Raw genomic sequence first — 24,952 nt, 5'->3', positions numbered from 1 at the left:
GCTACACCCATGAAGCACACTGCAATAAAGACAAATTTTCTCCAAGTTCAAATTAGGGTGATATCAGTTTCCAGTTTGCATCAGATTCTGTCTGTGCACCTGTGACATAATGAATCTACTTCTTCCTCCTTTCATCAGGCAATTTGGCCACTGTTTTAAAGAGTGAGTTTTAGAACTGCGGGACACGGGTGGTGCTGTGGGTTAAACCACAGAGCCTAGGACTTGCCGATCAGAAGGTCGGCGGTTCGAATCCCTGCAACGGGGTGAGCTCCCGTTGCTCAGTCCCTGCTCCTGCCAACAACAACAACAATAATAGTCGAAGCTGGGCTCAGGGGGGCTAACAACAATAAAACAGTACAACAGTACGACACAACACAACACTCTAAAATCATTCATTATAAAATTAATTCAAATCAAACCAATAGCAACCATTGGGCCAGAGCTCCGCAAAGATTGCCAACCTAGCAGTTCAAAAGTACATCAAAGTGCAAGTAGATAAATAGGTACCGCTTCGGCGGGAAGGTAAACGGCGTTTCCGTGCGTTGCTCTGGTTCGCCAGAGGCGGCTTAGTCATGCTGGCCACATGACCCAGAAGCTGTATGCCGGCTCCTTCGGCCAATAAAGCGAGATGAGCGTCACAACCCCAGAGTCGGCCACTACTGGACCTAATGGTTAGGGGTTCCTTTACCTTTACTTTAGAACTGCATGAACATATAAGTGGCACTTTCAGGAAACATATTTTAAAAACCTGATAGCCCACCTGAAGTACCAGGAGGACAGGTAAGACGGATGACCAAATCATCATTTGAAGCTGCATCAACTGCATTGCAAGGATAGGAACTCCTGCTTTTATGCCCCACTTGTGTATAATAGAAAGAGAAATGCTAACAAGTTGCTCCCTAAAGCCTGTTCTACCAATTGAAGTCTCATGACTGAGGCAATTTTGATTTTCAGATTAGGAACTGTATCAAGAGGAACAAAGCAGGACTGTAGTACAAAATTCTATAGTTAAAGAACTTCCAGGTGTGCAGATAGGCCTTTATAACTCAATGTGGGATAGCAAAAAATTAAGTATGTCTGATATGGTTAAAATTACTTAGAATGCAATCTTATACAAGACTAACCAGAAGTAAACCTCCTTGGGGACTTGCTTCCTCATACTGTAAGTGAGTAGAGGATTGGAGTTTTAGAAATTCAATTTTAACAAGAGTTTAAGCAGGTAAATGGATTCTGGGGCAAGCTTCAGATCCAGCCTTCCTTCCCACTTTCCCTCTCCACCCACCAATAGAGAAACAGAAACACAGCTTGCACATTTCCCTGTTATGAAAAGCACAGGTAGCTGTGCTGACTCATTAAAAAAACAAATTCCACAATAGGGAAATTCCATTAGTAAGACTAACAAAAATATTGCACAACAGGGAGCAAGCTTTTCAGTTCTCCGTTACTCTTTTATCTGGCAGAAATTTCACCATTTCAGCATTCAGTGTCCTCCAAACACTAGATAATGGTACCCAGTTTTTGTTCCAGCTGACTTTTACCTGGCACACCACTTAAAAATTAATATCCAGCTTTGCTAATACAAAGACTGCCACACACCCCTTTACTTGTGCCCTCTGGCTCCCCAAAGACCTTAAGGCTGGAGGCAGAACTGAATAGCTACTAGACTTTAATTTTAAAAATGTGTCCTGTCCTGAAAACATCTGACAATCTGTCTTGCATCTTGAGAAACGAAACAAATTATGCCTACAAAAAAGCCCTGCATTTTAGCTCAAGAGCTTCAGGCTTGGGGAGTGACTACAGCACTCCCAGCCTCCCCCTCCTTTCCCCACTAAAACATCTTGCTTGATGAAGAATTCTGGAGAACTTGAAAGATTGTTTACTGTTAGGATAGGATGGTTTTTCCTATCCTTATCGTCAACCTGATTTCTCCTCAATTTTAAACTTCTGAAAGTCCCTTCCTTCCTCCTCCTCCTCCTCTTCCTATTAACCCCATGCTTTCCCTGTCCTTACTGCTCTATACTGATTTGATTTCCCAATAGGGTTTAATAAACTTATTTTAACTTAGAAAAGTCTGCAAGTTCTGGCTCCTTATCTTTTTGCTCTCTTTATACTTTCCTCTCTAAAGGTACTTGACTTCTTGTCAAACCCAAAATCTCATCTTGTTTCTGACCCTCCTCCCTTGTTTTAACCTTATCTCTGGAATGCCTTGCTTCCTGAGATTAGAACTTGTCCCCATCAGTTTTTGGTTTTTAGCCTGAATTTGAAGAAACATGTTATCATTAGCTTTTACCCATTAGTTAATTTCTCTTCATTTCATTTCCTATGGTGTCTCTCACCATTTTTTTTACTCTTTTTTGCCTGTCTGCCCATAAAGCCTGTGGGAAGGGCCTCTTTTCCGATTGCATTTATATGGCAGAATGCTTTGGAAGTCATATGATTCTTACCGTTGGCCATTTATCACAGTTTGATTAACATTACTTAGGGCCCCAAGGAGCCCCATTAAATGGAATGATCCACCCTCTTCTCCTGCCGTCTGCTCTTCTGTTCCATGGGTCCTCCTGGCCCCACCAGCCAATTTCAGGGGCGTGGGGAGAGGTGCAGAGGGGGGAGAGGGGTGTTGCAACAGTGGAAGTCCTTGTGCAGGCTTCTGTTGTGGGGCTCACTGACTGAACCTGCTCACGGTCTCTTCTCTGCCAAGAGTCTCACAGAGAAACTTCGTAAAACGGATATTTTGTTTTAGTATCCCTGAACCACTTAATATGTGACTTTGAATATTATTGGTTTCCACTTTTGTGCAGTGCATCATTTTTAGAAGATTTTAAATTCACAGAAGGAATTATTATTTAAAGGGACACAGATTTTATCATTACACTTAGAAACCAAAGTGGGGTTATTATTGTTTATTAGTGGGATCATAGAATCAAAGAATTGTGGAGCTGGGAGGGACCATGAGGGTCATCGAGTCAAACCCCTTGCAAATCAGGAAGATTTCATCCAATGTGGGCCTCAAACCCACAACCCTGAGATTAAGAGTCTCATGCTCTACCTAATGTCTAAGGGAAGGCTGTGAAGATTAAGAAATATTCTAATATTAACAACAACCAACAAACTTACCCAGCCTCTTGCTATAAAAGATTAAATATATTTTAAACAGAGCCATTACTGACTTTGTACAATGATTCAATTCTATTTAAAATGTTGATTTAATAATTATGATTTGGTATGTGTTGAGACATTATTTTGCTTTTTCACTATTTCATTTTTTTGAAAAAGTTTTTTTCTGGGTTTGTAGTATACTGTTATGCTGCTTTAAAAATGGAGGAAACAAAACAAAACAGCAGGTCCCAGAAAGACCCTCCCCATAAACCCACCGCCAAGGGCAAGCTGGTGACCCTCCTCAACTGGGGTCATGAATTAATCTTTAGTTCTGCTAACAGAAGCCATGTATCTGCAACCCCACTCGAAACATACAACCTCCTTGCATTTTGTTAATTATAAAGAAAACCCCAACATGTTACAACTTTGAATTTGGACCCAAAGCTATCAAGCCCACAATTGTTGGATGGTTGCTTAGGTTCAGTCACCGTAAAAGTACTTCTCTTTTCATCTTTCCACCGACAGTCAAACCCCTGTTTGAAGGGAGTGCACATACTATATATAGCCTTGTGTTTTATGAAAGTGCTCGATTGGCAGTCTGCAAACTGATGTTCTTTGTTAAACTACAAAGCAGGAACAACAATGAACAGCTGCACTACAAGCTTCCCTCAGCCACCCCAATTCTGTGCCTCAGCCAGCCAGCCATGACTAAAGCAGACCTCCCCACAGGAAGCTCAGCCTTGCTCAGGAGAGCAGCATACAAATCACCCCCTTGCCTTGCAATGCAAGATGTCCCTCAAAAGGAAATTGAAAGCCATGGCTTGCAATGAAAATTCATCCTTAACAGTGGCCCCTTGTACAGAATCTGTAAGGGATTGGTTCCTGGTGTTTTGTTTTTAAAATCTTGTTCACTTTCAACTCTGGATTTACAGCACAAACCACAGGAAATCACATGGATTTTGTGAAGCTGGCAAAGCAGTCTGTACGAAGAGGCAAGTTTAGTTGTCCTCTTTGACTGTGTGACCGAAGTGTGCCTGCATGCAAGGGGAACGTGAACAGAAGCATACAGCTTGCACTGTCAGAGCAGCTCCCTGCAAATTAAAGAACAGGAGACAGAAACCCTAACTGCAGTTCAAAATTATATTGCTTTCACACCACTTTAAGTGTTGTAACTGCACCCAAAGAATCCTGAGGATTTCCATTTGGTGAGTTGCGAGGCATTCTGTGTTAGAGATCGCACACACAGAAACACACATCTTGGTTTCCTGGAAAGGGAAAACTGTGTGACTATTCCCAGTAACTTTATTTCTCTGCTTAAGCATGCTTCACTTTTCTTTCTGTAAAAGACAAATGACAGATGTACACTATTTGTTTCCCATCTTGTCATCAGTGCCACCATTACCCTCAGACTAGCAGGCAAGAAGTCCAAGGCCCCCAAATAATTGTCAGCGGCTAACAAGCAGCACTGTGCTAGAACACACTGCTCCTACTACCTGAAGCAGCTGCTCTGTCATTTTACTTTAACTGTAAAACTTCCCACAGTGCAAAGAGAAGTGGCAGAAATCTCAGCCGCTCCAATGCCACCTCTGGGGCAGCAGAACAAATGGGGGCACCAGATAAGGCTCTGCAGCTGTAGGGACAGCGTCTGAGTGGCTGAGTCCACTGCACTCTCTTTGCCCAAAGGCAAGTTTAAAACTAAGTCAAGTGGTAGGCTTGGATTCAGCAAACTCCCTTGTTAGCCATCCTGTTGACTAAGTCTCCAAGTGAGGGGGAGGGAATGAGAGGGCTAGCCACAAAGCAAGGACTTGCAGGAGAGAGGAAGGCAGGTAGAGCATGTGTGCATGAACGCATAAAGGCTGGGGTGAAGGCGACGCTGGCAGGGTTAAGAGGGAGCAGGGCCAAAGTTGGGAGGGGGCCTTTGGGATGAGCTGCTTCCGGGAGACCCCTCAAGCCTGGCAGCACCTCGGACGGGATGAGTGACTCCTCCAAAGCAGCGATCTGCACTCCAGAAGTGATAGGGAGGCAGGAAAATGTAGCTATTTGAGGACTAAGTCAGGCATAAATACACCACACTAATACCCAGAAGCAAATTTATTTTGTCCATTTTCCCTTACTAGCATGTGGGCTAAAAGCCTGTACTTTCTTTTCAGAATAAAAAATGAAGCAACATGAAGGCACAAAGTAGTCCCAGGGCTAATTGTTGAACTGAAACGGTAGGTGGTAGCAGACCCTTACTTCAAAATACATCTTAAAAGTCACTCAAGTTAACAATAATTCAAAAATCAAACTTCACCTCATTACATGCATCTACAAATCTGTTATGGTTAATCCCTTGTGACAGTTTGTATGGCATGATTTAAAACTATTTTTGACTGAAAATAGCCTTTCAATCTTACCGGTCAAGGAGAAGTTCCAGAACTTCTTTTGTAGATGCAAAGCCCCTGTATGTGGACAGAAATATACTGATGTAGGTGAAGTCATTGTCCCCAAAGGCTGTTAGAAGGTTCTCCACGAGCTTCTCCAGAGTGCCAGCTTTTATTGTCCTGATCTTGCATGTCTCATATTGGCTGACTGTATGCCCTGGGGGCAGTTGGTCCCCTTCAACCTAGGCAAAAGGCAAGAAACAAGGGGAAATTAATCAAACACCCCTACCAAGAGGAGAACGATCATAGTGAAACCAAATACGGTATACTTTTTAATAGGGGGTGCCCAGGAATGGTCTGAAGGTACATGGCGTAGTTTTATGGATTAAACTGAATAGGTCTGGTACTTCAAGGTGCCGGATGGGAGATCATCTGGGAACCATACAAAAGCTACTCAGAGCCCATAAGAGCAAATAAATGGGAAAACAGTAGGGTTGGGGGATGCTATTAAACTCCAGAACCCAGCTCCAAGTTTTATGGAGACCTTAGACAAAATGCCCTCAGGTCTCCCTCCTCTCACCCCTGGCTGTTTTCTTGCTCTCCCTCTCAGCCCAGCCTGTGCCACTGTCTGATGTTCTGCTTTACCTGTTGCTCTCGCTTGCTTGGAGAGGACAGGTGAACAGCCAGCAATATCCAAAAGGGGAAGCAGTAGCACAATGGGTGCTCTGGGAGTTGGCGGTGGGCATCTTGCTGGAGTGCAGGTCTCCTCTAGTGCCTGACACGGCTGACCCTTGAAGTCAGCCCAGATTTAACCATTCAGTATAATGTTGCATTCTATGACCTGTAGACTGTGAGCATTTTGATAAAATGGGGGGGGGGGGTAGGCTATTGTCAGAGACGAGACACAGCTAGCAGAGGCTGAGCGCCCAGAGAGCCAAGGAGACAAGATAAGCTTGGAGTGTAAAACGGAGGAAGGACAGCCGAGCTGCAGTAGAAACCTAATCTCTGTGTACAATGGTACTTTGGGTTAAGAACATAATTCATTCTGGAGGTCTGTTCTTAACCTGAAACTGTTCTTAACCTGAGGTACCACTTTAGCTAATAGGGTCTCCCACTGCCACTGCGCAAATTCTGTTCTCATCCTGAAGCAGAGTTCTTAACCTGAGGTACTATTTCTGGGTTAGCGGAGTCTGTAACCTGAAGCAAAGAGCAGGAAGGGGGAGTCCAAGGGGGGGAACACAAACTGTCAGTTCCAGTTCAGGCTCAGCAGCAGGGGCACCAGAAACAGCCTGTCCAAAAATGCATAGACTCATGAGAATATGCAAGAGGCGGGGAAAAGAAAGTGGGGGTTTCGTTGCTGAGGGAGGAAGAGGCGGAGCTCAGACTTGGCAACAGCAAACTTGGGAGAAGATGCCGAGGACTGAGCTCTGCAGTGATTTACGTGTTTGAGCAATACATCTGAGATAATTACTGCCAGAGTTGTCTCACTTCTGTGGGCGAGACCCACGCCATTACAGCTATATGCTATCAAAACACAGGATAGCTACTGAAGATAGCAACCCCATGCCTGATGTCTCTTATCCTCTGAAATATGTGGTCGTGAAATGTGTGCTATGACATCATCATTCCATATGTTTCCCATGTTGCAATGAAGTGGCACAGGAGTGGGAAACATGTGGCCCTCCAGATGTGGCTCGAATACAAGTCCCATCATCTCTGACGATTGGCCATGCTGGCTGAGGCTGATGGGAGTTGGAGCCCAACAACCATTGGAAGGCCACCAGTTCCTACCCCTGATGCTGAACACTCACGACACTGTAACGTCACATCACATAGTTCGCATTATGGAGAAACTAGACATGGGTTGCTTTTCTTGGTAATGGTCTTGCGTTTTTAGTAACCTTGTAGTTTATGAGTTTAGTTCCGCCTAAAGACTACACATTATGTTATCTTCACAACAGGAGGATTGGAAGAAAGCTCCCCCCACATATCCTCCAAAAATGAAACTAAACTTAGGAAGGAAAGAAGCAAGAATTGGCTGCACTGATTAAAATGAAGCCAAAATCAACACAAACAACAAAAGCTTGATATAACATGTGTCTAAAACAGAGAAGTCTTGAAAACACCCAACTGTAAAACTAAGCAAGTATGAACCTGGACAGTTTTTGGATGGGAGACCACCCAAAAAACTGAGATGCCAATGTATAAGCCAAGTATTTTTATTAAGACATTTTGGAATTTTGAAGTATGATGTTCAAGTCAAGATGTTCCATTTGTATAATAACTATTAATTAAACTCCTTGGTTCACACATCTCACAAGGAACAGATGCCATATCTTGCAATTCATGTCCTATTTTTATTACTAAGCTATTTGCCGTCATGAAAACTCATTCTTTTAACTTCTTGAAGTTTTTCAGACTGTGTTAGTCTGTTTAGATCCTCACCCAAAAGTTGCTGAAGTCAAAGAACATCATGTGTTTTAGTAGCTTTTGGAACTGGCCTGTGCAAAGCTGACTAAAACAGAGAAAATGAACCAGGTGACAAAGGCCCACAAACAATTGTAAATGTGCAGGAGAATGATGTTATTGTTCTGCAGGAATCTAGAACTACGAATAGGTAAGAATCTGCTCTTGGGTACCAGCCATGGAAGCTTTCCCCATTTTATTGGCTAACACAGGGATCTAAAGGCAGGTGGATTGGTAAAAAAAAGGAAAAGGCAATTAGTACTTTTTTGGTAAGGCTGTAGAAGCCAGTCTGCTAAACAAAAGCACCTGCCAAAAGGCACGCAAAATCTTGCAGGAGAACAGAGGTAACAGAGTTTTCTGAAAATCTCAAGGTCAAGCTTCTCTGCACATTTAAAAAAAAATCCTTTTTGTCTCCCTTTATCATAGTGAGAGCCGGGACGCAGGTGGCGCTGTGGGTTAAAGCCTCAGCGCCTAGGACTTGCCGATCGAAAGGTCGGCGGTTCGAATCCCTGCGGCGGGGTGGGCTCCCGCTGCTCGGTCCCAGCGCCTGCCAACCTAGCAGTTCGAAAGCACCTCCGGGTGCAAGTAGATAAATAGGGACCGCTTACCAGCGGGAAGGTAAACGGCGTTTCCGTGTGCGGCTCTGGCTCGCCAGAGCTGCGATGTCACGCTGGCCACGTGACCCGGAAGTGTCTCCGGACAGCGCTGGCCCCTGGCCTCTTGAGTGAGATGGGCGCACAACCCGAGTCTGGCAAGACTGGCCCGTACGGGCAGGGGTACCTTTACTTTACCTTTTATCATAGTGAGAAGGGTTTTTATTTTTATTTTTGCAAGTTATGTTAAAACTATGATTCTTGCATATCATATGCACACACATTTCAGGTTTCCTAAAGTCAGCAGCATATAAACAGATACATACAACAATGCATATGACGTATTTTTTCACTCCATAAGACGCACCTGACCATAAGATGCACCTAGTTTTTAGAGGAGGAAAACAAGGGGGAAAAAAGATTCTGAATCAAACAGTGGATGTATGATTTTTGTGGTTCATGCTGTGGCCACAGACATGTGATTTGACGGTGAGTTTGGGGTAGCCCAATGCAAAAATCCTGAGAATCCACGTGGACCTGTGCTTTGTAACCATGTTTTTCCTCACGAAACAGTGGATGCGTGATTTTTTTGGTGCAGGCTGTAGCCATGGACATGCTATGTGATCTGATGGTGAATTTGGGGTGACCCAATGCAAAAATCCTGAGGATCCACGGACTTTTACCTCCCCCCTCCCAGGCAGCCTCCTTTATTGCTTATCTCCCTCTGATCAGCTGCTTCCTTTCAACACTCCTTTCCCTCTTGTTTGCCCTAGTGTCTTTTCCTTAGCTGGAGCAGTTTTTTGCTCCTCCTTTTCTTCTAATTTCTCTCCTCATTGCTTGTTATAGTATTCCTGTCTCCTCTCCTTGCAATTTCGCTGTCTTTACCTCCCCGCCTCCCGCAGCAGCCTTATCTCCCTCCCGATCGCTTGCCGATCAGTGCCTTTGTTTCCAAACCTACTTCCCTCTTTCCAAAAAAAAAAAAAAAAGCATGATCTGCTTTTCGCACCTGGGCAATTCGGCTCCAGGGACCACGCATTCGCTCCATAAGACGCACAGACATTTCCCCTTACTTTTTAGGAAGAAAAAAGTGCGTCTTATGGAGTGAAAAATATGGTACATTATTAACGCTAATAAAATTTTACGGCAAAAATATACTACCACATGGGGCTTGACTCTGTTGCAAGCCTTCTACATATTTTTGTGCATAATTTTACATATAATTATCTGGGACTTTTTAAAAAGGCAATGCATAAAAAGCTTGAACAAAAGGGGGCACTAGATACAAGAGGCAGTGTGATGCAAGCAAATCAGAACTGGCTCCTGATTAGATAGGCAGCCTCCTTGCTGAACCTGATGCATAGGAAAAGGTTTTCTTACTCCAGCAGGCATTGTAAGGTAGTATTTGGTTTCATGACTTTTTAGGCCAGGTACCTAAAAAGGCCAGGGGCCTAAAAGACTGCATAGAAACACTAATGATTAAGTGTATGCAAGTGCCTTAATAAGCAAAGTCCCACTGGTTCAGAAGTGACAAATTCACCGTATATGTCTGTTAGAAGTCGATGCCTCCTCCACTCCAGAAGAGGGCTGGGGCATGTATGATCTGGCCTAGTCGTGAAGAAAAGTCACTGCAGCATCAGAGGTCAGTGGTATCACAGCTGCAGGCTCCTATCCTCCTCCTCCGTGTGTATGTGCATGCATGTGTGTATGTGTTGCAGAGAATCCAAGTATGCAAGAGAGGCAAGTATGCAAGGGAGAATGTGTTTGTATGACTGCAGCAGAGGGAAAGACTCCAAGTGGGCCTACAAGACAATGCATAGAGAAGCGGACCTGACAAAGTTATCATGTGGGCAGACATTTATATCAGCAGCTAAGCATATGGTAGGGACTCCGTGCAACTCAGTTTCCCAGCAGTGTGGTTTCCAAAGAGATAACGAACAAAACAGCCCTCTGTGTGGGAGTGGGGAGCTGAAAACAGAAAAGGGGAAGAGTGGGGGGGGGGTAGGATGGATAGCTACTCAGAAGGTATATGCAACTTTTTGCAGGTCTCCACTTGCTAACGTATCAAGTTACAACAGAGTTGATTATTCGAAATGTACTATTTAGAAAAGGAGTCATATATCCATCTTTCTTATCAGTAAAAAGTTTACACAAAGGGAAACATTATCAGGCAACATCTTTTAGCAATGAGGTCTACAAGACACTAGGAGTCTCGTCTCCCAAGAGGAGCTTCATCACTTGCATTTAGACTACAAAAAACATCAATGAATATGCTATAGAAAGGATAAACCACCTGAGGATGGCTCAATGACCTCATTGTTGTTTATTCTTCTCCCATTCTTGTTACAAGTTCAAAGTGGAACGGGAGGTGGCTGGGCATTTCTCATAGCTGTGGAATACAGATACTGCACAGAACTTTCTCCATCAATGGAGAGCTGCCGCCTCACCAGCTGGTACAGAGGCTCCTGCTGGGGTCCTTTCTCTTTTCCATTTCACTCATTTGTACCCAGCCTCTGCAGTTGTTAACTGTAATATTGACCCTGCCCACCATTCTTTCCCTGGCCATCTTCTTTCCGACTGAGATTTTGCTGCCCTTTGCAAAAGACATTTTTATTTCTGTGGCTCTCTCTGCATAAAAAATGAAACCCAGGAAAAAGCACTCCACACTTTTACTATGGAAGGCGTCCAGAGACAATCATCTCTCAGCTTAACGGGGGGGAAATCAAAGACATTTTAAATGTTATGACCCACCACCACTACCAAACACACCCCACCCCACCAAGAAGCCCTTCCTGGTGGCAGAGCATAGGTGGAAGCCATCAGTGTGCCAGATGGCCATGAGGTGTCAGTGGGACACTGAAAAGCCCCTTTCTTTAAATGCCTCTTAGAGTAAGGTTACCAGACGTCCCCGTTTCCCAGGGACAGGCCCCGGATTTACAAATCAGTCCCCATACAAAATCCATTGAAGTTGAAAAGTGTCCCCAGATTCATTGGAAAAAAATCTGTTAACCTTATCTTAGTCTCTGGGTTTATGCTCTGCTACACTGTGCTCAGAGAGATCCATTGATTGTAGGCACCTTAGCAGGTCTCTTTAGGTGAAAATGGACCACCCATTGTCAAGGAAGGAGGAAAGGTTTTCTCCCTATTGCTTTATTATCCAAGGGAGAATAAAGTTAGGGATGGGTGAATCTCTCAATTTTTGCTTCTCTCTGTTTCCTGTTTTTTTCCACTTTTACGATCAACAAATTTTAAAAAGTCCTCAGTACTGTATTTTAATGTGTTGTTGTTGTTTACTCGTTTAGTCGTGTCCGACTCTTCGTGACCCCGTGGACCAGAGCACGCCAGGCACTTCTGTCTTCCACTGTCTCCCGCAGTTTGGTCAGACTCATGTTTGTAGCTTCGAGAACACTGTCCAACCATCTCGTCCTCTGTCGTCCCCTTCATCTTGTGCCCTCAATCTTTCCCAACATCAGGGTCTTTTCCATGGAGTCTTCTCTTCTCATGAGGTGGCCAAAGTATTGGAGCCTCAGCTTCACGATCTGTCCTTCCAGTGAGCACTCAGGGCTAATTTCCTTAAGAATGGATGCGTTTGATCTTCTTGCAGTCCATGGGACTCTCAAGAGTGTCCTCCAACACCATAATTCAAAAGCATCAATTCTTCGGCGATCAGCCTTCTTTATGGTCCAGCTCTTACTTCCATACATCACTACCGGGAAAACCATGGCTTTGACTATACGGACCTTTGTTGGCAAGGTGATGTCTCTGCTTTTTAAGATGCTGTCTAGGTTTGCCATCGCCTTTCTCCCAAGAAGCAGGCGTCTTTTAATTTCGTGACTGCTGTCACCATCTGCATTGATCATTGAGCCCAAGAAAGTAAAATCTCTCACTGCCTCCAATTCTTCCCCTTCTATTTGCCAGGAGATGATGGGACCAGTGGCCATGATCTTCGTTTTTTTGATGTTGAGCTTCAGACCATATTTTGCACTCTCCTCTTTCACCCTCATTAAAAGGTTCTTTAATTCCTCCTCACTTTCCGCCATCAAGGTTGTGTCATCTGCATATCTGAGGTTGTTGATATTTCTTCCGGCAATCTTAATTCCGGCTTGGGAATCATCCAGCCCAGCCTTTTGCATGATGAATTCTGCATATAAGTTAAATAAGCAGGGAGCCTTGTCATACTCCTTTCCCAATTTTGAACCAATCAGTTGTTCCATATCCAGTTCTAACTGTAGCTTCTTGTCCCACATAGAGAATTCTCAGGAGACAGATGAGGTGATCAGGCACTCCCATTTCTTTAAGAACTTGCCATAGTTTGCCGTGGTCGACACAGTCAAAGGCTTTTGCATAGTCAATGAAGCAGAAGTAGATGCCTTTCTGGAACTCTCTAGCTTTCTCCATAATCCAGCGAATGTTTGCAATTTGGTCTCTGGTTCCTCTGCCTCTTCTAAATCCAGCTTGAACTTCTGGGAGTTCTCGGTCCACATACTGCTTGAGCCTGCCTTGTAGAATTTTAAGCATAACCTTGCTAGCGTGTGAAATGAGTGCGATTGTGCGGTATTTGGAGCATTCTTTGGCACTGCCCTTCTTTGGGATTGGGATGTAGACTCTTCTTCTCCAATCCTCTGGCCACTGCTGAGTTTTCCAAACTTGCTGGCATATTGAGTGTAGCACCTTAATTTCAATGTTAATTTTGCCTAATACACACATTTTGTATGCCGTTTTCTCTAAAGTAGACACTTTTTTGCTCAATTTTCACCCACATATTTTCAGCAATTTGTGTGCGTGTGTGTTTGGCGCTGTGGGTTAAACCACAGAGCCTAGGACTTGCCAATCAGAAGGTCAGCGGTTCGAATCCCCGCGATGGGGTGAGCTCCCGTTGCTCGGTCCCTGCTCCCGCCAACCTAGCAGTTCAAAAGCACGTCAAAGTGCAAGTAGATAAATAGGTACCGCTCCGGCGGGAAGGTAAACGGCGTTTCCATGTGCTGCTCTGGTTCGCCAGAAGTGGCTTAGTCATGCTGGCCACATAACCTGGAAGCTGTACGCCGGCTCCCTCGGCCAGTAAAGCAAGATGAGCGCCGCAACCCCAGAGTCGGCCACAACTGGACCTAATGGTCAGGGGTCCCTTTACCTTTACCTTACTGTAGTATATTCATTTCTGGATGCATTGCTTGGCCGGAGAACTGCACCACAAGATTCAGAGAAGTCTGAATTTCAAGGGATTGTTGTGATTCAGTTTGTGTAGGGTTTTAGAAACTGCAAAATATATAGGTTCACTTCTAAATCGGAATTGGAATTCTCCACATCCATAAGTGTAATATTTAATTTTCCCTTCCCCTAGCACGAGTGAATGACTGTCATGCCATAGCTGTCAAATTTTTCCCTTTTTTAAAGGGAAATTCCTTTATTCCATATAGGATTCCTCGCAAGAAAAGGGAAAAGTTGACAGCTATGTGTCATGCTCTCATACAAAGGAAAGAGCCACTCTCACCTGAACCCATCCCCTCTCTCTCTGCATATATCCCTTTGTTTGCCTAGCCCCCCTACAGGTTCTGGATTTTCATATGACAAATCCTGGAATGCTATATATGGAAGTTTTTAAGGAAGGACTTCCTCCTTAGATGCATGATTCCACAGAGCACAACCTTGAGGTACGTTGGCAGTTTACAAGCCATTATGAATGGGGGAAGGATTGGTTCATATTTTTCAACTACAGGATGATTTCAATTTAAAACAATAGGAAGACACCATTTAATTAAGGACTAAAAAAAAAAAAAAGCTTCCTGGTTTTACAGCAATAAAACTAGAAGCCCAATTTGTCAGGCCTCCTTATATGTTTTCATAAAACAGGAAATATAGTGTCTGCACAGTTATGGCTTGTCAATAATTAGCAGGGTGCAACTGCATGCTGCTGAATCAGCCCTGCTTCACTCTCTCCATGCTAGAGCAGGGAGCAACAAATCACAAGCCTTGGTTTACCATGACATACGATTCATTGCTTGTGTCTTGAGCAATTAAAATGGATTGAAGTATTATGTCACCCTAGTACAACAAATCCACATTAAAAAAGAACACCCCCCCCCCCCCCGGTTAGGAAAGTGTGTTGGGGAAATGGATTGAAAAGTGTGGAATGAATGACTGGCAGGAAGACACGTAAAGCTCAGTCGGTAGAGCATGAGAGCATGAGACTATTAATCTCAGGGTTGTGGTTCAAGCCCCACCTTGAGCAAAGGATGCCTGGACTAAATGACCCTCGCAGTCCCTTCCAACTTGACAACTACCGGTATATGATTCTATATAAACACCCAGCAAGCAAATCAGACTGAATACTTGTTGTCATATAATCTCCCCGCAAACAAATCAAAACAAATGCTCAACAAAAACCAAATATAAACTAACCTCCACATACCTGTTATGCAAGAATATCAGGAAGAATGGTCAGTAAATACTGGAAGAGCCATAACTGTATTAGTTCAGTTTTTATTTTCCCTCTTCCCAAGGACTCTTGGTGAATAAGAACAATCAGAAACAAAACTACACACACATGCAGTATCTGATTAAATTAAGATTACGCTGGACTTCCGGCGCTCCCGCCATGGCGGACAGCGAATCCCAAGATAGCGGATGCCAGCCGTGCAGTTAATTAAGGATAATCTGGGAGTAATTATCCTTGCAAGCCCCCCTGCCAGGGTCGGGAGGGGAGCTTTCACTCACGGATCGTCCGATAACTGCCTCTCGCTCTGATGGAATACGAGGGCAGGGACGCAGAGTGCATAGCCCTGTACATATTGGAAACTCCCCAATGCAGTCACCATGAGTGGAGGTAAGGTAAAGGTAAAGGTACCCCTGCCCGTACGGGCCAGTCTTGCCAGACTCTGGGGTTGTGCGCCCATCTCACTTAAGAGGCCAGGGGCCAGCGTTGTCCGGAGACACTTCCGGGTCACGTGGCCAGCGTGACATCGCTGCTCTGGCGAGCCAGAGCCGCACACGGAAACGCCGTTTACCTTCCCGCTGGTAAGCGGTCCCTATTTATCTACTTGCACCCGGAGGTGCTTTCGAACTGCTAGGTTGGCAGGCGCTGGGACCGAGCAGCGGGAGCGCACCCCGCCGCAGGGATTCGAACCGCCGACCTTTTGATCGGCAAGTCCTAGGCGCTGAGGCTTTAACCCACAGCGCCACCTGCGTCCCACATGAGTGGAGGTACTTCTGTTTTTTTTACAGATGGATCTGAATTTGGGCTTAAGAAACAGACATGTTGTGGATGAAGGAGAAAGATAACCTGCTAAATGAACCAGCCACTGAGTGCCAAGGTGATCTGGAGAGGACTCTCACTATCATAATTGGAATGCTACATAAGTGAAGGGGAGCCTTTGTTCTCTTTTTACATTATATTTGCTGTGCTATGATTCGGCAAGCCTTCACTGAATGGACTACAACTATATATGAAATGCAAGAGGGATTCAACAAGAACCTATAATTTTCCTTACAGAATACTTGAAATAATAGACTGTGTGAAATACTATGATGATTTGTGACATTGCCTACTAAAGGTAAAGGTAAAGGACCCCTGACAGTTAAGTCCAGTCGCAAACGACTCTGGGGTTCTGGCGCTCATCTCGCTTTACTGGCCGAGGGAGCTGACCTTTGTCCGTAGACAGTTTTTATGGGCCATGTGGCCAGCATGACTAAGCAGCTTTTGGCAAAACCAGAGCAGCGCATGGAAACGCTATTTACCTTCCCGCCAGAGCGGTACTATTTATCTACTTACAGTTTGATGTGCTTTCAAACTGCTAGGTTGGCAGGAGCTGGGACCAAACAATGGGAGCTCACCCCGTCGCAGGGATTCGAACCACTGACCTTTTGATTGGCAAGCCTAAGGCTCAGTGGTTTACACCATAGCGCCACTCGCATCCCTTTGCCTACTAAAGAGAACTCTAATTTTGATTTATTATGGTTTTGGCAAGACACCAGCTCGTTAGAAGGTTGGAAAGGAGTTAAGGAGATAAGTGCTGGAAATAAGCCAGGAGTTGCGGCCCGACGCTGGAGTGCTTTCAATTTTGGGGTGGCAAAATGAAGTTGTGGTGTACTTAGAAATAAGTTTTTGAAGGAGGGGCAATGTTGAAGAAAACTGATTGATTACAACATCAAGGAAAAGAAGAAGGTAAACAAATATTTCACACAGAAACTGCAGGATATAAATTCCCTCTGCAAATTAATGGATATGGATTTATTAAATACGAACGAAAGTCATCACACCATTGGCTGCTAAAACAAAGGATTACGATCGGAATTGTGGAATTTGGACTAATTAAATTGGAGAAGGACCAAGAATTAACATCAACTCCAGATAACCAGAACACGGGAAGTCATCCAAAAACATTGAATTGGGAACTGATTAATTGGCTTTATTGATTGTATTGTGATTTGGCATGATTTGGCATTGTATTAATGTGGCCTCCATTGGATTGTTATTAATGAAAAATTAATAAAAATCAATGTTAAAAAAGAAAAAAGAAAAGAAAATTAAGATTATGCCACACCAGGCTGTTCAATGCCGGGTCAGACATGAATGTTGCATGCTCTTTCAGAAAATATTCAGGCTTGGACTCTGATAGATCTCTAGGAGAAGATAGTTCCAAAACTGTGGGGCAGCCAACAAGAATGCCTCTCTACATGTGTGCATATAAAAAATAATAAGCATTTATCAGCAACCAACACCAGCATGTTAGAAATCATTTAAAGGAACTTCTGAGGTATAATTTTGTTTGTATTCTCCCAGCAATTCTGCCTTCCAGTCTTTAAAGGGACTTGGCAGGCAACCATTCAATAATACTGACTTATAGAATAAAACACTGTGGGCTGAGTTAGCACGCTAACAGGAAATAGCTAAATCTGGATTCAATCAGAGACAGTCTCTTTTCTAACATGATCAAGATCCCTGAAAAGAAAGAAAAGGTTTTGGGGTTTGCCTTCTGGCCAGCTGTCCGCCTAAAACAAACAAACCATATTGACTTATTTTCAAAGAGTTTTTCTATAGCTGATGGGAAATTTCCCATATGATATCTATAAAGGTCAGGGAAGGTCATGTGCACTTAAGGACTACCTCTTCCCATACAAACTAACCCAGACCCTGAACTTGCCATCCAAGGACCTTCGAAAGTTCTCCATCTGTGGAATAATAATAATAATAATAATAATAATATTTTATTTATACCCCGCCCTCCCCGGCCAGAACCGTAATAGGAAGGAAGAAAACAACAACAACAGTTAATTAAAATACGGGTTAAAATACAGGTTAAAATACAATTTAAAATGCAGCCTCATTTTACTAATAGCAGCCCATAAATCAAAACCATAAGGGAAGAGAAACATAAGGGTCAGACTGAGTCCAAACCAAAGGCCAGGCAGAACAGCTCCATCTTGCAGGCCCTGCGCAAAGATGTCAAATCCCGCAGGGCCCTGGTCTCTTGTGACAGCGTTCCACCAAGTCGGGGCCAGTACTGAAAAGGCCCTGGCCCTAGTTGAGACCAATCTAATCACCTTGGGGCTCGGGACCTCCAAAGAGTTGTTATTTGTGGACCTTAAGGTCCTCCGTGGGGCAGACCAGGAGAGGCGGTCCTGTAGGTAAGAGGGTCCTGGGCCGCATGCTCCCCCTGGATTCAGAGCTCAGCTGGGGGGGGGGGTAGGAAAACAACTTCAGGAAGATTTGTGGGGAAGAATTAGCAAGTTGTTCCCTTACCACCCACTGATTCTCCCCTGCAAATGCCCCCAGCCTCTGCATTCACATTATCTTGGCAAACATGGGTTTAGGAGCCCATATTTGCAGAGAATGTACCATTTGGCCTTTACTTCTTCCTATCAAACTAACCTGATATTATGCTCTTTATTCAAATGTACTTGAGCACATAACTTCCAAGTAGATCATAACACTCTCTTTAAAAGACACCTGAAAGTACCAAGAAACAAATAAATAAATTAAATCTCATAAACAGAGGCAGACAATTGTAACTGAGAAGCTAGAAGGTCCTGTTCACCCAGAAGGACTGTACTATTTTAAAAACTGAAATCTTGACTTCTTGAAGGAGTTTCACACAGGTGTGCAGAGAGATTCAACCTTTCATTTTTTGCACCTGGTTTAACTTTCTTAATGTGCCTACCCAAAATCACTGCATGTAGACAAATTACCTTATGATGCCATTACCCACCCTACTGTACCCTCAAAGTAGATGAGGAAATGAGAGACTGGGTTATTACTTCAGGGAAAATGTCAGGCAAAAAGTGAAGGAATGCTTGATGGCATATCAAGGTGCCATCATAATTACAACCTTTTCCATTGTGAGCTTAATGAATATAAAAGGGGATTGAAAAGAAAATTTAAGTTAGCTGCATGCTTATCAAATTTTTAAAAAACTGGCCAATACGATTACAAATTATAGACAAGAACATGCTTCTCAGAATTGCAAAATTTTAAAACCTTATCTTTCCAACCCATAGTTTTACCTGCTTTCCAGAGGTAAAGAATCACTCTAGGATTTTATTTTCCTGGAAGCTCTCATAGTTTGGGTGGGAATCCCTTGAGAGCCTTCTGTATACATTTCCTGTGCTCACGAGGTTCTTAGGGACATATGCCCACGCTTGACGAAAGTGGCCACTGGCATCTAATCTACTTTGACCCTTGTTCCGATTTTCCACAGTCATAACAAATCCAGGGGAGGCTTCCAAGGTCTGGCTCTTCCCAAGACAAGAACAAAAGGAGTTTTATGGGTTTATTTATATCCTAAGAAACTTGGGTTCTCCACTGGTAGGAGCTTCTTTGCTTTTGATTTGCCTTTGTGTTACAATATACTTAAACTACACCTACAAGGCTTTATTAATGCTTTACTATTTGTGACCAAAGGAATTTAATGGCTACTGTAATTTACATCTGCAGAGTTGAAAGAAGCCCAATATATGCTGGGACAAATAATGTACAGGGTGGCCATTTTCTTACCCTTCATTTTATGTTATAGCCACTTAAGCTTTCTTTAGAGCCAACATAAGAAAGTCCAAGAGTCACCACCATTCAATTTTCTTTTATAAACCAAAGGGATATAAAAGTGTGTAAAGAAGTTACCCAGTTGTTGTTGTTGTTTTTTAAAAAAACCCAACAACAATAGGAATGGGGCATCTAAACTCTACTTGGGTCTGAAAAACATAGTGGTGCTTCTGTCCTGAAAATGCAGTGCCCCAAAGATTTGCAGAAAAACACAGAAGCCTTTTGATGTGGTTGTAAGTGTCTGGCCTGCTGCACCTCAGACCTTCATCTCACTAGTTTTATCCTGCTTCTCAATGATATGAAGCTTCAAATGGGAGGAAAGCAAAATCTCCACCCACGCTGAAGTATGAGATCAGAGAGTAACGATTAATGCTAAACTTTAAATGTATAATGTTAGAAATGGCCTAACTAAAATCAGGCTTGTTGGGCCAAGCACCTTTGGAATATAATAGTAACACCAATTTGAGTTGTTAAAAGTTCAGTCCCCTCTGCTGAGGAAAAGTTGCAATATTTTCCCTCTATCCCTCAAAGATTCAGCTGTTAAGCTCATCAGTTACCATAAAGTCCTCCAAAATAGAGAAAGCAATGCCTGAAAGAAAGAAACAAAGCTGGACAACTTAAGGTGGACTTTAAAAGATGCTGCCCATATTAATTCCATTGCAAAACAAGAGCACAAAACTCATATTATATAAATCTCTGTAGCTTTGGTCAGCCAGATTGCAAAAATGGTTTGAGATTATAAAGCTTATTTTAACGGTACAAAGCATTGTAAGGCACAGGCTGAAAAATTAAAAGGCAAGTAGGGGAGATATTTACTCAGTAAACAGCTACTCTATCCAAAATAAACAACCTAAGAGACAGATAAGAGATTTCCTCCGAATTTAGAAGATGAGGAAGTGGGGGTGGCCAGAACAGATTTTGCACCAAGCGTTACATGTTCATTCAACAAAACTATTTCTCATTTCTATTGACATAAAACTGACATTTACTTAACTGAAAAAAATGCAGAGTAAACACATTCCTACTACCACACAGGGTTTCCCAAAGTGGTTGATAGGGATGAATTTAAAAACCTGGAGGTCAAAAAGGGGTATGGGGAAAATTTATAGTGCAAACAGTGAGCCTTGGAAATAAAGGGGATGGGCACGAGCAATGGCCAATGAGGAACCTTCACAATACAACTATATTCTTTATTTTTTAAATTTTTATTATTCCTAGTAATGATGACTGGTGATTAATAACTGTATGTTGATATTTCTTTGCTTTGTGGGGTTGATGACAGTTTTATATGCTCATCAAGGGGTGAATTTACTCAGAAATTTGGGGAATCCTTTATATACATTATAATGGGAGATTTTTTTTCAACTTAAGAAACTACATCACGAAAGAATGTTAGCCAGCACTGGAATACATTGAATGTTTTATGAATGTCCTTATTGAGAACAGAAGTGTATTTTGTTAAGTGACCTGGTGCAAGGGATTGCCCACATACCCAATCCTTCTCCTCCCACCGACCACATCCTCTTTGCCACGGTGGCCCTGCTCTCCTCATGATCACTTGCTCACAGTGAGGGCAAGGAAATGTGGGGTGTAGGGACATTGCAAAGCAAGATGAAATCTACTAGACATTACAGAGTGGGAGACATGAACCTGGTATTTGACAGCCATTTTTGAGAGCAGCCACCCATTCACAGTAGTAGCATGAAGTCTGGCCCTATATGTGCCACATTGATCCGAAAGGAAATTAACCCACCTAATCAGTACTAATAATGGGACATTAATATGCCTGGATATGCAGGAGAGGGTGAGTGCAGGCTTAAAAGAAAGACAACGGTTAAAATTTAAAAAGTTTGGAGGCATGCCACACTTTCTCTCCTACCAGATTCTCCTCTTATTTACTATTTACTAGTGATGTCAACCACATCCTCAGGAAGGTTTACATTACAAAATTCCCTCTTGCAGTTAACTCAACCAGACCAACCCAAGACATTTTGGTGCTTGACATGGAAAATGCAAATACAAAGACACACAAAAGAGTAAAAGTGATAAGAAAGTTAATAACTGATCAGTTGTTGAGCAACAATTCCTCCAAGGGCCTCAGTCTTCTTCATGATAAGGGAAGGCCACTCAGGTAAGCAGAACTCAGGTAAACAAACATAAATATCTATGTAGCCCTTCCTCTGAGAGAGGGATGGGCATAAGGAACATTTAGTTCCCAGAGGTACTTCTGTGTGGTCTGCAGGCTCCTCTTAGAAGTTGGAGAATCGAATTCCAGCTTTCATTTATAATCCAACATAAATACAATATATGTGCATTTTCCCAGAGCTTGATACTGGGAGTGGCTGTGACCTTGTCATGATTATTATAAAGATTAAAACTCAAAAGGCAAATGAAAGCAAGTGGGGAAACAGGATTTAAATTATGGCTTGTTTACATTACAAAAAGATACTAATTTGCATCAAAGCTTTGAAAGAGGTTTGGGGTAAATTCTGCAGAGTGGGAACTGCAGAAGTGATCTGCAGCTAGCATATCTATGGTACTAAATAAATCAGACATGTCCAATGCATCGATCACGATCGACTGGTCGATCACTGGATTTCTGTTGATCACAGGCCGTGAAAGAAAAGCCTTCTCCCCCCCCCACCCCCAGGGGCCCAGCTCCTCTCGAGGCAGCCCAGCAGCCCAAGAGAGCGCAGCACGCCCCTTGCCAGTCAGAAAGGCAACGGCTCCAAAGCCGGGTGCGAAAGACGCATGCGCGCAACAAAGGCAGAAGGAGAAGCAAGCGGGTGGGAGGCGCCGGGCGAGAAAGAGAGAAGCCCTCTGCACTGGCTCCTTGGAGAAGGGCTGGTTTAGGTTTACTCAAAAGGAAGGGGGTTGGATCCAGGGGAAAGGGCTTCTACAGGTTCTGTCCAGTTCTTAAGGTGGTGCTTGAAGGCTGTCAACTCTGAAGTTGAGTTTACCCAATTTCTACTTCGAACTATGGGGGAAACCACTGTAATTGACATGTGCCCCTGACTCATTTGAAAAACAGCAAGAGTCCTGGGGTACTTTAAAGACTTCAAACATTTATTATGGCTTGAACTTTTGTGAACCACAGTCCATGCATCAAAACAATAATACAAACAAAACACAAACAAAAACAAGTATAATTTCAATCCCTTATTTTCTTATAACTTACTTCCCCGACCTCCTCATACCTCCCCTTTCTGTATTCCAGTTTCTAATTATTAGTTCAGCAAATCCTCTCCCTTAATTTTCATTTAATTTTTAGCCTTTCTTTTCTTTTTACTTAATCATTACAGCTGAAAACCACTTAATTGCTAAACCAACGTCATTCTAACATTCATTAATTTTGCAATGTTTCCTAAGATAATCCTTAAAGAATGTTCTATCCTTCTTTGGCACCAATTGGCCGACCATACCCAGGAGAAAGGCCTCTGGTTTCTTCAGGAAGGTATATTTAAATACCTTTTTCATTTCATTATATATCATTTCATTTCATTATATATCATTTCCCAGAAAGCCTTAATCTTTGGGCATGTCCACCAAAGGTGAAAGAATGTACCTTCAGTCTCTTTACATTTCCAGCATTTATTATCAGATAAATTTTTGCAAGCTTGACTGGGGTCATGTACCACCTATAAATCATTTTCATAATATTTTCTTTTAAGGCATTACATGCCGTAAGTTTCATACCGGTGGTCCACAACTGTTCCCAGTCAGCAAACATAAGGTCCCCACCTTTCAATATCAAAAGAAATCTCATTTATAATTTGATTCAAATTTAATTTTACAATTTGGTCTATATCTGATGAAATCATTATACCCAAGTATTAATAAAGTGTTTGCACATCCGAAATTGATGGTTTCTATACAATGTAGCCCTTGGCCCAATTGGTAAAATCTCTGATTTTGTCCAATTCATAGAATATCCCAATATTCTGCCAAAGGTTTCCCCCCCCCCCCATAATTTTTGGAATTGTATCTTCTGGTTTTGTAATAAATAAAAGGATATCATCCGCAAATAATACAATTTTGTAATTATCTTTCTTGTGTTTTACACCCCAAATATAATATGTTTAAGTTGAAGAATCTCAATGGGAGAGTGTGGCAGATCACTGCCAGTTTTTGTTACTGGATAGTATCACAGCCTACTTGAAGCTGGACGTACTTGAAATAAAGGAAGGCACAGTTGGCATCCCACTGACATTGCGGGTGGCGGAGGGTATGAATCTTAGTGCCCCTCCCTGCAAGAGTGAGACTGTCTTCAAAAAGTAAAATATTACTTCCTCCATGGTTTTCCAGCTGGTATCAGCAGGGTGGACATCAAGGTGCAACCAAAACACAGGACAAAAGATGACACCATTTTGCATGAAATTTGCACCCTGTTAACTTGTATACCTCCCCGCGACGTGGTGAGCTCCCGTTGCTCGGTCCCTGCTCCTGCCAACCTAGCAGTTCAAAAGCACGTCAAAGTGCAAGTAGATAAATAGGTCTCGCTCCGGTGGGAAGGTGAACGGCGTTTCCGTGCGCTGCTCTGGTTCGCCAGAAGCGGCTTAGTCATGCTGGCCTCATGACCTGGAAGCTGTACGTCGGCTCTCTCCATCAGTAAAGCGAGATGAGCGCCGCAACCCCAGAGTCGGTCATGACTGGAACTAATGGTCAGGGGTCCCTTTACCTTTTTAACATGTATACCATAATTTAAATACAAGGTATGACCGGAAAGTTCGGTGGATGGTCACAGAAATCGGACAGTGAGAAATATTTGAACATACAGTATATACCTTACAGGCCTTCAAAGTAGGCCCCCTCTGATACCATGCACTGTTGACAATGTTTGTTGGAACTGTTGGAAACTTCTGGAGAAATCCTCTTTTTGTACTGCTTTCAGTTTCCTCGTCACAGCAGCTTGGATGTGTGAAATGTTGGAAAATCTGTGCCTGTCAGGCTTAGCGCTTCTCCCACACAAGACACTGAATGCTGGCAGTTTAATTAGCTGAGGTTTATTTCTCAATAACAGACTTACAACAGTCCAAGCTTCCACAACACATCCTTTGCCATAGGAGTCAGTTGACTTGACTGGCTTCTGACCCTTCTCAAGGCCAGATATGCAGTGGTAACTCGGGTTAAGTACTTAATTCGTTCCGGAGGTCCATTCTTAACCTGAAACTGTTCTTAACCTGAAGCACCACTTAAGCTAATGGGGCCTCCTGCTGCTGCCGGAGCACGATTTCTGTTCTCATCCTGAAGCAAAGTTCTTAACCCAAGATAATATTTCTGGGTTAGGAGAGTCTGTAACCTGAAGCGTCTGTAACCTGAAGTGTCTGTAACCTGAAGCGTATGTAACCAGAGGTACCACTGTATGCCATGTCCTTCCCCGCCTCTGCTCTAATTGCTTGCTCCGC

General features: G+C 43.2%; 1 protein-coding gene across 1 annotated transcript in view; it reads right to left on the bottom strand.

Moving 5' to 3' along the window:
• Positions 1-24,952, bottom strand: part of RGL1 (ral guanine nucleotide dissociation stimulator like 1) — a 137,460-nt gene that overhangs the window by 51,051 nt on the left and 61,457 nt on the right. The window contains exon 4 of the mRNA XM_083743837.1: positions 5,493-5,701. Coding sequence (XP_083599963.1) covers positions 5,493-5,701 — 209 coding nt within the window. The remainder of the gene's footprint in view (positions 1-5,492; positions 5,702-24,952) is intronic.

Source organism: Podarcis gaigeae (assembly GCF_964106915.1).
Source record: "Podarcis gaigeae genome assembly, chromosome: 6".
Taxonomy (NCBI): domain Eukaryota; kingdom Metazoa; phylum Chordata; class Lepidosauria; order Squamata; family Lacertidae; genus Podarcis; species Podarcis gaigeae.
Note: the sequence above shows the minus strand (reverse complement) of the source record. Positions and strands in the feature narration are given on the sequence as shown.